Raw genomic sequence first — 15,411 nt, forward strand, 5'->3', positions numbered from 1 at the left:
TCATCCGTCGTGAGTCACTCGAACCGTTAAACATTCACCCTACGTGATGATTTGGGGGTGCATGACAGCATACGGTTTAGGACCTCTAAATTTTGTACAGGGTACGATGAATGCCATTCAGTACAAAAAAGTGTTAAAAAAACATATTATTCCAACAATCGAGGACATTACGCAGTATACCGCGGACCCAATTTTTCAGGACGATTCTGCGCCGTGCCATAGAGCCCGCACTGTGAGTACAAATATATTTATTTTTAAATGCATTTTGTGACCACATGATAAATAATTTATTGTTTTTTTATAGATCAATGAATTCAAGGAGAAAATTGGCTTAAAATCGTTGACGTGGCCCGGGAATAGCCCTGATTTGAACCCGATAGAAAATTTATGGGCAATTATGAAAAAAAAAGTCGGGAAAAAAAAATCAAAAAACATTGAGGAATTAAAAAAAAACTTAATTCAAGTTTGGGAAGAAGAAATAACATCAGAAATTTTAGATTCGCTTTACGCTTCTCTAAATAATAGAATTTTACATGTTATAAAAAATAAAGGTGAATTCACTAAGTACTAAATATTTTTAAATGTTATAAATATGTTTAAATGTAAAATACTTTAATTTAAAATAAAGCGATAAGAACCTACTTCTTAAATATGAATTAAAAAATAACATGTCTTTTATTATTCCATCACAAACACTCGACCATAAATGAACCGTTATGGGTCTCTAAGGTTCGGGTAATCTGATACCTGATATATAATGGCAATTTCTAAGTACAATTCATGAGTAAGATTTTTTATTTTAACCTTGAAATAACGAGTAGTCATCACATATGTCAAACAATATAAAAAAAACTAATTAAATATCAAGAATAATTCATTATATGTCAATTTTAGTTTTTTTTGAGAACTCGTAAATTTATTTGTCTTGCGGTGTATATTGACGATACTATCTCTATAATTGGAAAAATGCAATGAGCCCGTCTTAGCCGTCCTCTTCAAATGTCAATAAGAAAATTTTCTACTTACTTGGACATCCACTTCTCGACTTCCTTGATCTCCTGGAAGAAGTTGTGGTACTCGGTTGTGTGTTTGAGGTGGGTTTCAAGGCAGAGGGTCAGCTGGAGTACCCAGGCCCATTGTGATTGCATGACCTTATTAAAGATACATAAAACAATAAAAAACATTGCAATAATAAACCGACAATGAGAATAATACTTAAAACAAATATGTGGTCGCCGTTCAGGCAAAAGTCACTAACCAAAAAAAACGTCTCAAAACTCATTGTACAAGGGTTTAAAATTGTACAATGAGTTAGGTACCTGAAGAAATGGAAAGATTTAAAATATCAATATTTTGGTTGCTAAAATCATAACATCTCAATTTTATGACGTAAATTTGAAATGAAATTTTGATTTGAGAAATTAATGAAACACCTTGGTTCTATTTTATTTTTTTTAACTGTAGAGAAAAAGTTTCAAAAAAAGTTAAATGAAATAAAGAAGTTTGAATGATACGACGCCGTCGTATCAAAATGATTGACTATGGAATTTTATCACACCAATAATGTTTCTCCATAGAGGTGGCAGAGAGAAAAGAACGCCATATCACTCTGTCTTTGCATGCAAACCTCGCTTCCTGTACATTCATTCCGATATCTCCATCTTCAAGTATTTGCTGAATTTGGTCATGCCATGTTTTTATCAGCTTTACTCGTTTTCTACATCCATCAACATTCGCATTGTAAATCTTTTCTGCTGTTCTTCTGCTGTCCATTTTCTCTTAATGTCCAAACCAACGCAGAACACTTTTCTTGATTTCATCGATAATGCTCACCTCAGTCTTAAATAATGCATGAATCTCAACATTTGTGCGCCTATCGTGCATTTTTTTTCTACACATTCAAGTGAGAGATTGCATTTTGACAGCATTCAGCCTACTTCCATCCTTGATTTTGCAATTTCACACATAAGGGTCGGCAACAGGACTGAATAGGTTATTTTGCTTCCTGCGAGAAACATTTATATGCTAAGGTTGATTTTAGTGCACCCTTCTTTCAATATTTCCAACTCAAACATACTTTCCGGATACACAAATTCTTCCACCTGTTTCAAGATAACCCCATTCCTGTAAATACATACATACCTGCAAATGGCTTTCGATGACTCTGCTAGCAACATGCTGCTGTGCGATCATGGCCTCTCCACGATCAATCACAGCGCTGAATTGCAGTTCTCTCTTCTCCAGGGAAGACATCAGTTGCTGTAAAACAAGCTCAAAATAAGTACGGGTCTATTGGACAACACGAGCAATGGACTTAAGCATGGACTGAAATTTAGACATCAATAAAAATAAAAAAGCAATTAAAGAAAAAATTAAAGTTACAAATATTAAAATAGGTAACTATGTGTTTAGAAATATTACATAATACAAAAAACATATTTGAAATCAAGAAAGTAAAAATACTGGAGTATTATTTCCTAAAATTTACATACGAAAATTACACACAAAATTGACCATACTTTTTTGATCTAGATTTACAAGATTTCATTAAGCAATAATATAGCATCTCTTTTGACTTTCAAATGACAACTTGATGAGAATATTAAATCTATAAATATTTTGTTGAATCAAAGATGCCAGGTTCAGTGTTTTTGACTAATTTTTACCCTTTTAAAACATTTGTTTTTGCATCACAACATGCCAGGAGGCCCAATCACAGTGCTGAATTACAGCACAACACACAGGCTTGAGAAAAATCACATAAAATTTTTGTGTTCTCACTGGGAATTGAACCAGAAGCCTTTCGTGCGTGAGTCAAGGTCTTGACTATTTATACCACCCTTTAAAAAAATCTCTTTCTCAAAAATGTTTCCATACACATAATAAATGGATTCTAAGAGCATTAAGCATTGGAAAGATCATTTGGTATACAAGAATAAAAAAATAACAGTAATTAAAACGTTCATGGTTGGAGTGCATGAGTTCTTAATTAAGAATGAATTTGTAGGAATCAGACTTTGACACACAAGAAATAATGTTTCTTTTGATGTTTTAATCAATTCTATGTCTAATAAGGAAAACACCCTCCACATTACTCACGATGTGTTACTCAAAGTTTATAAAACTTGTTTAGCCACCTCTGGAGTATGCCTACTAAATCTAGTCCTTATTTTAAGAAAGACATAGATTTGTTGGCGAAAGTCCAGAGAAGGGATTCTCTAAGGAATAAGATACTGTTCCATAATCTGGGACCCTTCTGAATCAAACCACATCCTCGAAATTGCCAAGGTTCAAAAGCGATTTTTGCGATACTTATATATTAAAGAAAATAATAATTATCTATTCTTGTATCTATCATTCTTTCTAGAAGGGATGCTAAATTACAGCACCCTCGAATCTCTTTGTTAATTTTTTCTTGGGAATCATTTCTATAAGCTGATTATTGGAAGAATATTTAATCCAAATAGAGATCAGTTTGTGTGTTCCCAATAGTTTAGAATTCACCAATTTGTTTGCTGAATACGGCTTCTGCGGATAATATAGACCTATTTTTCTGTACAAATAGGCAGTTTAGCAGCTATCTGCTTTCTATTAATTAACTTCTACCTTATATGAAGAGTCTGCATTACGTGATGGGTTAAACAACCCGTAAAGTAACGCAGGCTATAATTTTTAAATAAATAAATATGATGACCTTTAAAAGGAGCTCGGTTTGAGTACACTAAAAGAGCAGAAGTGCTGACTTGATTGAAATACTCAATATCTCAACATAGTAATATAATATACCGAAGTTAGAACCAATGTTCAATGTAAATAATAACTGCCATCTCAGAGGTCATTCATTAACTCTTGTGCGGCTGTGATGTCACACTAGTCGACATAGAACACAAGACTTGATATATCGCTCTTATTTTTTTAAATGATGAACTTGTATTTTTTGTAATCTTCAAATGGACATTTTCACACTGGATTTGGAAAGTAAAATTTGTATAACTATGCTGGATGTTAACACAACAAAATATTAATCCTCGCTATGCGAATAAAGAATGTCCGCTAATTCAGAAAAATTAAAAAAAATTCCGTTATTTACATATATACACACCTCGTACATCAGCCTAATAGCTGGTAGTTTATATAATATGAAAAATTAAATTATTATACCAAATGATCTTTACAAATATTGTTTATACAACTATTTTATACATGATGCAATATTATTGCTCTAAAACACTGAAAAATTAAACCGAAATATAAGAAGCAAAAATAATTATAGCATCGACAAACCTCATTTCCGTTTCCAAACGAGTGCTTGCAGATAAAAGAAAAAATGAAAAAACATATAAATGATCTGACGAAACTATTCACAGTCAAAACAGAATATGAAACAGATCAGCCAAACACATGAGTACTATACAAATGAGGAGAATGTGGTAGTTTATTGTATGGGTGATCTAGTATAGTTTGTAGCTGTTGATTTACCTCGTAGTATTCTTCAACAGCCGTCAGATTGATATGCGGATCTGCCCAGTCTCTGGTGATTTCTATCTGCTCTTTTTCGTTCAGCCAGTTGAGTTCGGCCGAAGCTGATTGCAGGAAATCGTGGAGTGCGTCCAAGTCTGATAACCTGGAAAATTATTTGATATAAATAAAACAAAGCATTCCTTGGAAAAGCCGCAAGACGGATTAAGTTGAATCCATTTGCACAATGGTAATCATCAATATATTTAACAGGAGTAAGAGTGGAGTTGAAAAGCGCAGAGAACTGTTAACCCCAGTCAAAAGACAGAAGGCAACATATCTCGTATAAACAGATCACAGAGGAAGGAAACAGAGGATAGACGAGGTATGGGATGTAAAAGAGCATCAGGGCTTAGGAATCTTTGGCAGTGGTTTGGAATACCAGATGCAGAAATGGTCATCAGAATGGCTCAGAATTGAGAGTCGCTTCAAGTGATAACCTCCGATAGGAGCAGCGTGGGAAGCAGAGTGGAGTTATAAGACCACACGAAAGCGGTATTAGTACGTTCATAAATCAATTATGATTGAGTACAGACCTTTTGGTTGATGTGGATAACAGCTCAGCATACAGTTTCTGCAGTTGACTCAAGTGCTGGTTGTAGAGCACCAACTCCTCGCCAGTGAAGTTGGAGCGAGCCTGCACACACTGTTCCACCTGTAAACGGAACAAACAAACATTCAGCATTTAATATTATAATGTGAAAGTGTGGGACGTCTTCATCGATCATCATTTCACAGAGTAAGTAAGACAAGTCATGCATTCAAATCATCATAATATGATCTGAATGAATCACGACTTGTTCATTTGTAGCATTCATGGAGGAAGATACAAATATGTGTTTTTAGGGGTAACTCAAAAATGCTGATTAGTTGTCATAATTACCCAGCAATTTAATGATCTTGATCTTCATAATTCCAAAAACTGTAATGAAATATTATCAAATCGGGAGAATCTTCCAGCAGACCTTGTCCCAACAATTGCATTCCTGAATAATGGTCTAAAATTCCCAAAACAGTACTTCAAAGTGTCACGAGATTAAAACGAATATCAACATCACTAATTGAAGCTCTGCGGTCTGAAATTCCTTCAACCATCCCAAGATTCAAACTCCTGAGATGATTTAAAGATTTATTTCCAAAGAAACAACTATGAAATTTATTATGCAGTTTACGTTACCTTGGAATGGAACTGGTCAATGACTTTATGTTCTCGCTGATGTCTGTCAAGTTCCTGCAGTACTGATGGAAGATCGGATCCATAGTCAGCTTCTTGGAGTTGTTTCTAGAAAGATATTTGATATAGGAAATTACAATAAATGTAGATGCTCAAAATGTAAGAATTTCAGTCCCTTTTTACATCAAATTGATTGCTACTGAGGACTCCCAGTAAGTTTAATAATTATTCCTTTAAAATATAATCGTGTTCCCTAAAAAGTCATAATACTGCACTCACCAGCCTGTCGCGACACCACTGCGCACACTCCATGAGTTGCGTGAAGTGGTGGTTGGTGTCGGCTATCCTCGTCTCCAGCACCGTCCTGGTCTCACGTCGCACCGTGGTCTGCTGCACGGGAAGGCTCACGCCGCCCAGCCGCTGCATGATGCGCGTCTGGAAAGCCGCGCGCACGCTCATCCAGCGCTGGTGCAGGACAGTGACCCTGAAAGGAAGAGAAATAACAATCGATATTAGTTCTACCATTACCATCATCGCGCCAATAAAAAAGGTTTCTGTTTACAAACTGTTTCACAATGGCCGGTCAATGGGTGGCGATGGCTCTGGTTTGCATCTCCCGGTTTACTAGCAAGCTAACGAACTAACAAAACCTATTGCAGTCAGAATTGGGAAATTGAATTGAAGGTGACAGACAAATCGACTCTACATATTGAGGTGCACTGACAATTATAGGGGCATTAAAAACAGTAAAAGTAAATTTTAAATAATGCAAATCATTTATAAATAAAGAATTTTTAATTAGGCGTTAATTTAAGTTTAATATTAATTTTAGCAATGTGAAGATCTAAAAAGAGGTCACAAGACCTATAAAACGGATCTAACTAAGTGATGGTGGCTTTCAATATCATAATGCTATTATGAATAGGCCTTTACTTATTGAGAGGAATTACCCGCAAAGAATACCCAGGCTTGAGAAAGATTAAAATTATTTTTTGGGATCTTACGGGGAATTGAACCTGGATACCTCAGTGTGTGAAGCAAGCATCTAAGCCACTACACCACGGTGCCACGCCTCAGAATTGATGCATTGCCATACATGCCCTTCGATTGTGTCAGTTTTTGACATAGTCAGACTTAAGATTTTGGTTAATCTGATCATACCATGACTTTCTGTGCTGTCCTTGTCATACGTTTCCATACATTAATCCCGTATCATTATTTATAATTAAACTGATATTTGAATCTCTAATTTTGTGATTTTATGTGACTGTGTATATATTTTCTGTAAAATCATTCAATTGAAATAAGAATACCAACCGGTTACGGACAACGGCTGTCCTTTGTCAAGGCGTAAAAATAATCTGACTAAATAACAGCCCCTTACAGGGTTGTAGTCGCATTATATTCCACATACCTGGAATGCAGGTCTTGCGCTTGGCTATACCGCCCGTCCCTCAGCACCTGGACGTCCCTGAACAGCTCCTGGATGTCCTGGTCGGCCTGACGCAGAGCTGCCTCCACGTGCTCGGCCGCCGCCTTGGCTTCAGTGGGGTGCGCCCCTCGCTCCAGGCGGCGAGACTCAGACTCTATTCTTCGCTCCAAGGCATCTAGGCTGGTGTCTGTCTGCTTGATTTCCCTGAAAACGATTCAAAACGGATAGTAAATTAAATAGGCAGTTGAATTTATAGACAAACCACACGTCATAAGGTCACTAACCCAAAAAATACCATTTTGAGAAATTGCAGTATGAAAGTTTGGAGACCAACCAAAAATCAGATTTTCGTGTTTTGGAGGTTTTATGTACACAACATAATTCCTTCGTGTGTTTCTAATAAATTCCGTGGGTAACTTTTTCTTTCTGAAACATTTTCATAAATATGGGAGGTTTTCAGAGGTCAGGTGGCTAAATTTGGTTTAGTGACGCGCTTGTTTAAAACAAATATTTATCGTGATAGGAGGAAGATACGACTCCAAATGAGAGAAAAAATAATATTCTTCATCATCTTGCTCAATTTTGAGTGTTGTGGATTGTTGGGATTTTTTATATTTTTTATTAAAATAAATATTTGCTTAACAATATTATGTATCTTTTTTGGGTGATACCGTGTATGTTGGACTGTGTCACACAGTTTTCCCTGAAGATGGCTCCTGCAATGGTAGCCGAAACGTCGGATCAAATCCAACATACACGGTATCACCCAAAAAAGATACATAATATTGATAACAGTGACCGTGAAAACCTTCGCACCTATTTAAATATTTGCTTTCTTATGATTTACCCAAATATTTAATTTTGAGGCCCATTTTCAACGAGTTGTAAATAACTCACTATTAGAAAATGGAATCGAGTTGTGGTAGAGAGAGATTCGAACCACGGACCTTTGGTCCGTGAGTCCGAGACAATAGCCACAGGACCACAACCCGATTCGGGATGTCAGGCATTAGGTGTATGATATGCCTCCATTTATGAACCGAGTTGAAGGCTGCATTCAATGAGGACCCCGCTATTAGTACCTTTAGTTACTCCGTCCGCCTTATAGGAGACTGTCGTCTTGCTCGCTTACCCTCAACTGCCCCTGTTCCCACTTTACACACTGTGTAACATTCACCATTCTGCCTATGTTTGAACATCCACATTTTCTCAACTCTTCTATCTGTTGACTTTTGTGAAGTAAAGGAGCTAAAACCTTTATCCTGCGGGTGAGTTCATCCGGCTGAACCAAATCACCTACTAGTCAACAGATGGAAGAGTCGAGGAAATGTGGATGTTTAAACACGGGCAGAATGGTGAATGTTACACAGTGTGTAAAGTCGCCACTTAAATCAGCCAACGATAGGTCATAATCCCTGTAAATGCCTAGACTCTCATATTCCCTTCTCAAAGATGTTTTCCCTCTCTGTTGCAACGAATTTAAACAATCTAACATGTTTATTTTATACACATCTTATATGATAATAAATACAGCTTAAATTCTTTAGCAGGAACTGGAAAAGGGTGATGATGATCAAAGACAAGATCCATTGGAAAGCCGTCTGGAAAATAGCTAATTCTATGCTGGGATAGTGCAAGAAGATATGGGAAACCATAAAAAGTGGTTAAGATCAATTTTGAATATGTAAATTTATATGTTTATATTAAAATTAATTACAGGACATTTAAACAAGTAACAGAAAATTGAATGAAGTTCTCCAAGCTGTCCCCAACTTCGATTGTAAGTCTTTAGTTACCTGTGCACTTTCTCAGCGAGCCTTTGCAGTTTCTCCAGGCGTCTGATTTCCTCCTGGATGTCTCTCTCCCTTTCTTGGTGAGCCATCATCAGCCTGCTCCAGTTCTGTTCGAGAATCTCAGGTCGAAGTTCCGGTTCGATGTCACACTCGCCGACAGACTCGAAATATTTCTGAAAACGGAAGAGAAATTTAATTTACTGTATGATCGCCACAGATAATTGTCACTAAAAGTTATGGGACACACAATGCAAATGCTCTGGTGGGTTCTGTTTTCAGTTCTCATAATATTTATCAGTTACAGTAGATAAAATCAAACATCTTATTAAAAACTCGCATACGGATTAGGTACCTATAGTCCTTAAAATACAGCTTGATTAAAATGACAGCTGCCAAATGCATGTCACTAGTGATGTGAAATTACTGATCACTGATCATGTACCGATCAAATCGATTTTATCAGTTTTTCATGCAAACATGAGACTCTGTAAAATAGGTGCGAAGGTTTTCACGGTCACTGTTATAAATATTATGTATCTTTTTTGGGTGATACCGTGTATGTTGGATTTGATCCGACGTTTCGGCCACCATTGCAGAAGCCATCTTCAGGGAAAACTGTGTGTTTTATAGAGAAATGTGTGTGTTTATGTACTAGTAATTTGTACCGTGTCACAGTCAGCAGTAGGCACATTTCTAGTTTTGTAGGAAAGAATAATTATGTAACAAGAGCGACTCGAATATGCGAAGATTCCGAAAAGGGCGAAGAGTTCAACAAAATTTCAGATGCATTGGAGCATAATGGATATAAGAAGAAACAAATTGACAACATTATTAAATCGCAAGGGACAAAGAAGAACAAGGAAGAAGATATTACCAGAGGGACTGCATACCTGCCATATGTACAGAATGTAACTGACAGGATAGCCAAAGTGCTGAAGAAACAAAATATTGCAACAACATTTGGGACTGTGGGAAAAATAAAAGACCATTTAGTAAACCCAAAAGATAAAAATCCTCTGGAAACTGAAGCCGTGTACAAACTAAGTTGCCAAGGATGTGATAAAGTGTATATTGGACAAACAGGGCGCACAGCAAAGAAGAGAATTGACGAACACAAAAGAGCGTGTAAACTTGGGCATCCAGACAAATCCGCAATAGCGGAACACTTTATAGACACAGGACATTTTTTCGCCTTTGAACCAAAAATTCTACATAAACCTAGTAATTATAGTGCACGAATAATAAAAGAGGCAATTGAAATACACAGACATCTAGATAATATAAACAATGACGACGGGCTTAAATTAAATTCAACATGGTTCCCAGCACTACATATGACAAAAACGAATAGAAATGTGCCTACTGCCGGCTGCGACACAGTTCAAATTACTAGTACATAAACATAATTATTCTTTCCTACAAAACTAGAAATGTGCCTACTGCTGACTGTGACACGGTACAAATTACTAGTACATAAACACACACATTTCTCTATAAAACACACAGTTTTCCCTGAAGATGGCTCCTGCAATGGTAGCCGAAACGTCGGATCAAATCCAACATACACGGTATCACCCAAAAAAGATACATAATATTTATGAGACTCTGTACCCAAAAACTGATATAAAAACGCGAAAACAAGTCTATTATGTGTTAGTGTGTTTACAACAACTACTTACTAAAAAATAAGACATTAAAGCGCCCTTGAGGTGATTTTCACAAAAATGGCGCTACATAAATTATCCAAACATTATTATTATTAAATGCTTTTTTAATAAACAAAAACAAATGAATTATTTTTTATTCGATCGATTTACATTGATCAATTTGTCCCATCTCTAACATTTTTGCAAAATGATGTAACCTTGTAAGAACGTCATTAATAATAAGGTTTTTTTTTTTTTTTTTTTGTTTGAAGCTGATTTTATATAATAATGTTGATTTATATGTCAAGTATTGTATTTAATTGAATCAACAGGCCACTTTCATGTTCAATTTATTATCTTCAAATTATTACAACCATTTTAGTTCGATACTTAGTCTTTATAGAGATCCCAGATACCTAAGTTTAGTCTAAATTTGAAATGGCGTAATCTGCCGGTCTAAAAGTAATTTTATTTTAGTCACATAAAACTTTTAAGTATATTTTTTAACAGAAATACCTTAAAAAAATATTGTTTTTATCTAATTTATGTTTTTTTTATTTTTTTTATTGCGGGATTAAAAAAAACATTCGTTTTAAAAAGGCAAATCGTATGATTTCCTAATTTTGCGAGCGTTTTACCAGACTACAGCCTTAATGCACTTGATAACCCCTCTGGGCGTTTATGAATAAATGATCCACCCCCATATCCTCACCTCCAGCTCCCTGTAGACGTGCTGCAGCTTCTGCTTCTCCCTCTGCTTGGGCGGCACCTCGTCGCTGCGGAAGCGCTGCGACTCGGCCAGCAGCTTGCGCATCTCGATGAGCGTGGGCGGGAAGGCGCGGTCCTGCATGAGCGCCGCCTTCTCGCGGATCCACGCGTGCAGCGAGGAGGCCAGCTCGCGGTACTGGCCGGCGCGCTGCTGCGCCTCCATGTCGTACAGCGGGTGCATGGCCGGCGGCTCGGGGAACACGTCGTACAGCGAGGAGATGTACGTGATGAGGGACTTCTCGTCCGGCTCGTGGGTGTCCACATCTGGAAATAACGAACGTTGTAACGCAAGCAGCGATTGGCGTTTATTGTGGGGTTCATAATGATGGCAGGTGGACACCCAGAATAATAAAGTGGAGACCGTGGGCAAACAAAAGAAGTGTTGGAAGGCCACAGAAAAGATGGGTCGACGACATTGCCTCTATTGCCGGTAAAACGTGGATGATGAAAGCGGGTGATAGGAAGGAATTGAGACGTTTGGAAGAGGCCGCCATCCGCCACCCAGCAGTGGAGAGAATAAGGCTGCAGAAGAAGAAGAAGAAGATAGTCCATAATCGGTGACACACACGGGCTAAAACATTTCACCTAAAATAGTGCGATGACCAAAAAAAGCAATGTCATTATATTCTATAGAACCAATACAACATATATATCAACTCTAACAGTATTATTCTTACGGCCAGCTTCATTGATTTACTAAATAAACATCAGTTCAACATCTCTTATAATTTATTCAAAAAATAATAATTTAAATCGTCTAAAAAAAAGTTAATTTTGATGTATTTCGTCATGTTTCAGCACGAAACATGCATCCTTTTCCCATGATTTCCTTTTGTACGAGTGACTCATTTAAAGCGCGAAGTCTGTAAATGCTAATTCGCATAGAATATGCAATCTAAGCCGCGAATACTCTATTCAAGTGCTGATCACTCTGACCCTCAACAATGGTGATAATGTGATTAAACATGCCCATGTCCTTATAGATGTATCTTTACAGGAACCGAAACGGCCCATTGTTTGAGGCCAGCAGAGTGTTAAATGGGCGTAAACAATAAACAACGCGGTCCGGCGTAGGGTAACAATGGCCACTTTGGTTCTACCTGTTGCAAACCTGCAACGTGGCACTTGACATTACGCCCCACCCAAAAAGAAACAACACTACAGTCACCGATGTTCGTATGTCGCGATATAAGATTCACATAAAAAATGTATTGCTTTTACAAATTTTAGATAATCCATACAAAAATAGCAAAAAAAATCATCCCAATAATCGTGGATTAAATTATGCAATTAACTTTGTGCTTAAGAGTCAAAACCTCCAACGTTCATTATTCGTAAAGGATCTAGGTGTCTACCATGATAATAAATTACTTTTCGATACCCATGGTGACAGCATCATAAAAAAGGCTTTATGTACCCTTGGCTATGTGATGCATATCTCTTCATCGTTTACCATGGCAAAGACACTCAAAATCCTTTACTGTACGTTGGTGCGAAGCAACTTGGAATATGCATCACAAATATGGCAATCCATGTACAATGTGCAGATATCACGCATTGAAAATATATTAAAGAATTTTGTCAAGTACATGCATTGTGTTTCCGGTTGAAACTTAATTTTAAATCCGATCAATACTTTCAACTGTGTCAAAAACACCACCTAATAATTTAATGTTTTTACATAATTGATCTATTAAAAATTGATTCTGGTTCAATTGACTGTCCTAAATTACTATCCAAACTCTCTTCTAATGATCCTCCAAAAATTCTTGGAAATAACCTTCTTCTTCATACTCCTCTTGCTTCATCTAATTACAGGCAAAATTCATATTTATGGCGAATTTTTAATAATTTTAAAGTAATAACAAAATCATCAAACATAATATGACGTGCGGCGTTTGCTTTCGAAATAATTTTATAGTTTTTTTTTCTTAAGGATTTAGATCATTGTTTATTTTGTGTTTGAGAATATATTTTAACTTACTGTGGTGCTACTTGTGAAAACCTGTAATTATCTTAGTTGTTATTTGTTTTGTTTTTTGTATTTTATTTTTATTTTTATTTATCCATATTTTTCGCTTGCAAACTATAATTAATAATAAAAATAATGTGACCTCACTGGGGTTTCCCGTGCTGAGGACACTTAAGAATATACTTTTTTGGAATTACATTTGAGAATAAACAAAGAAGACTAACTTAAAAAACAAAGATAAATAACAAATATTCCGACAGTTTTAAAAACAAGGTATTTATGTACATCTATATTATTTATATTACAAAACACACAATGAAAATAACAAAAACCTAACATAAGTTGTGGAGCAATTGATTAAATATTGGTATGGGCGAATGAGACAATCCATTTTACTTCTACCTAGCTCCACTATCCATTTTTTTATAGCCTTTTTAAACATTTTCTCGTTACTAATTGTTAAATATGATAAATGTAGCTGTTGGTTATTAATAAAATAAAGTTTAAGGGTAGTTACATAGGAAATACGCTGCATTTGGTGTACTTATGCAGTGCTCTATGCACCACTGGGAGCGGAAATATGAATAATGAAGGTTTTTTTTAAACGCACAAAGCGTTAATGAGAGCTTTTTCATTTTAGCTTAAAAATTTACGAACTAAGAAAACCAGAAAAACAGTTTTACCGAGAAAATTGCAGTAAAAAGAACATCAAAATTTGAAAATACATCTTCTATTTAAGAAACTGATGAAGTTTTTATATTGATGTAAATATTTTAATATATATTTTTAAAAGAAACATTTGAATTCTTTTATTTACCCAAATATTTCAATTTTCAGACCATTTCCTAAAAGTTGCACATAAATTGAGCCGGATAAATAAAAATCGATCTGTGGTAAAGTGGGATTTGAACCATTGACCCTTGAGTCCACAATATCATCGTAAAGGACCACAATCCGGTTCACTTATTTATTAACTTTTAATTTTGAAAAAATACATCTAAAATCGTCAAAAGACGTATTAAATTCTGGATTTTTTTATTACTATTTTGCGGTATTATGGTACCGTTTTATTTATGTTTCACAGTCATCTAAGAGTTAAAACAGCGCAATAAAGATTAAAGATATGAAACAATCATTTGCGTCAGTCTTGATTTTAAAATTTAAATGCAGGATGTAAGTTGTCACTTATTATTGAAAATATTGCAATTATGCAACGGACAAAAGATCCGCTGGGAAATTCTGCCTCGTGCTATAATAATATTATCTACTGTACATTATTTTTTAACTGTGTTACTTTTTTGCAACACCTCAGGCAGTTCCACTTGGAGTGCGAAGTTAACTACGGCTTCATAATGACGAGGATAATTATTTTAGAACACAATAGAATCTCGCGACAGATGTTCGCGATTAGGATTTTTCTTCATAGCTAGTTGTGTGTGTGCATGCATCTGGGGCATAATGGAACGATCAATAAATTAAAACTAGTTTATATTATTATTCAAATATGGGCGAAAACGCTAAAATGTGCCTTAGCTGTGGGCACAGTTTATTAGTCTAGAAAGCATAATGACTTCAATTTTTTCCTTAATATTAAAGATACGAAGTAAATTATTTTGCCATTTGGCAATAAGCCCGCCAATGTACAAATAACATTATGTACAAAAAGTTAAATAAATAAATAAAAAATAAATAAATTATGAATGTATGTATGTGTATGCGCATGGGTGTATGTGTGTGTATACAATATGGACGGGCATGACATACCGATATTTAGGGGGAGTATTTTTCAGGTATTTTTATCGACAAATCCACTCCCCTACAATGACCTACCTCACCCCCCTTTAAATGGCCGCCATTTTTATTTTTACGTTACGATTACGCTAGTGCATGTACAAAAATATCAATAACTGAGTACGTAAATATCGCAGAACAATAAATTTGGTGTTATTCGCACGATAACATATTGTTCTAGCGCCTATTAAACAATTTTTATTGATACTAACTATCAAACATAACTAAAAACATTCAAACACCGAAAAAAGTATGCGAACAATTGATTTTTTTTGTGCATTTCCGCACATCATTAAAAAAACTAGTCAGTTAAGTGG

The 15,411-nt window shown here is 35.7% G+C and overlaps 1 protein-coding gene across 3 annotated transcripts in view; it reads right to left on the minus strand.

The window, feature by feature from the left end:
- The window catches only part of shot (dystonin-like protein short stop), a 495,344-nt gene that overhangs the window by 200,319 nt on the left and 279,614 nt on the right, over positions 1 to 15,411 (minus strand). For all 3 annotated transcript variants that reach the window (XM_088229644.1, XM_088229645.1, XM_088229643.1), the window contains 9 exons: positions 11,276 to 11,595; positions 8,921 to 9,090; positions 7,107 to 7,328; positions 5,972 to 6,176; positions 5,696 to 5,800; positions 5,055 to 5,173; positions 4,480 to 4,624; positions 2,143 to 2,259; positions 1,027 to 1,151 (listed from right to left, as the gene is read on the minus strand). In XM_088229644.1, the coding sequence (XP_088085770.1) occupies positions 1,027 to 1,151; positions 2,143 to 2,259; positions 4,480 to 4,624; positions 5,055 to 5,173; positions 5,696 to 5,800; positions 5,972 to 6,176; positions 7,107 to 7,328; positions 8,921 to 9,090; positions 11,276 to 11,595 (1,528 nt within the window). The remainder of the gene's footprint in view (positions 1 to 1,026; positions 1,152 to 2,142; positions 2,260 to 4,479; positions 4,625 to 5,054; positions 5,174 to 5,695; positions 5,801 to 5,971; positions 6,177 to 7,106; positions 7,329 to 8,920; positions 9,091 to 11,275; positions 11,596 to 15,411) is intronic.

The sequence above is a fragment of the Micrasema longulum genome, unplaced genomic scaffold, assembly GCF_059751315.1.
Source record: "Micrasema longulum isolate JH-2025_06_02 unplaced genomic scaffold, ASM5975131v1 h1tg000691l, whole genome shotgun sequence".
Taxonomy (NCBI): domain Eukaryota; kingdom Metazoa; phylum Arthropoda; class Insecta; order Trichoptera; family Brachycentridae; genus Micrasema; species Micrasema longulum.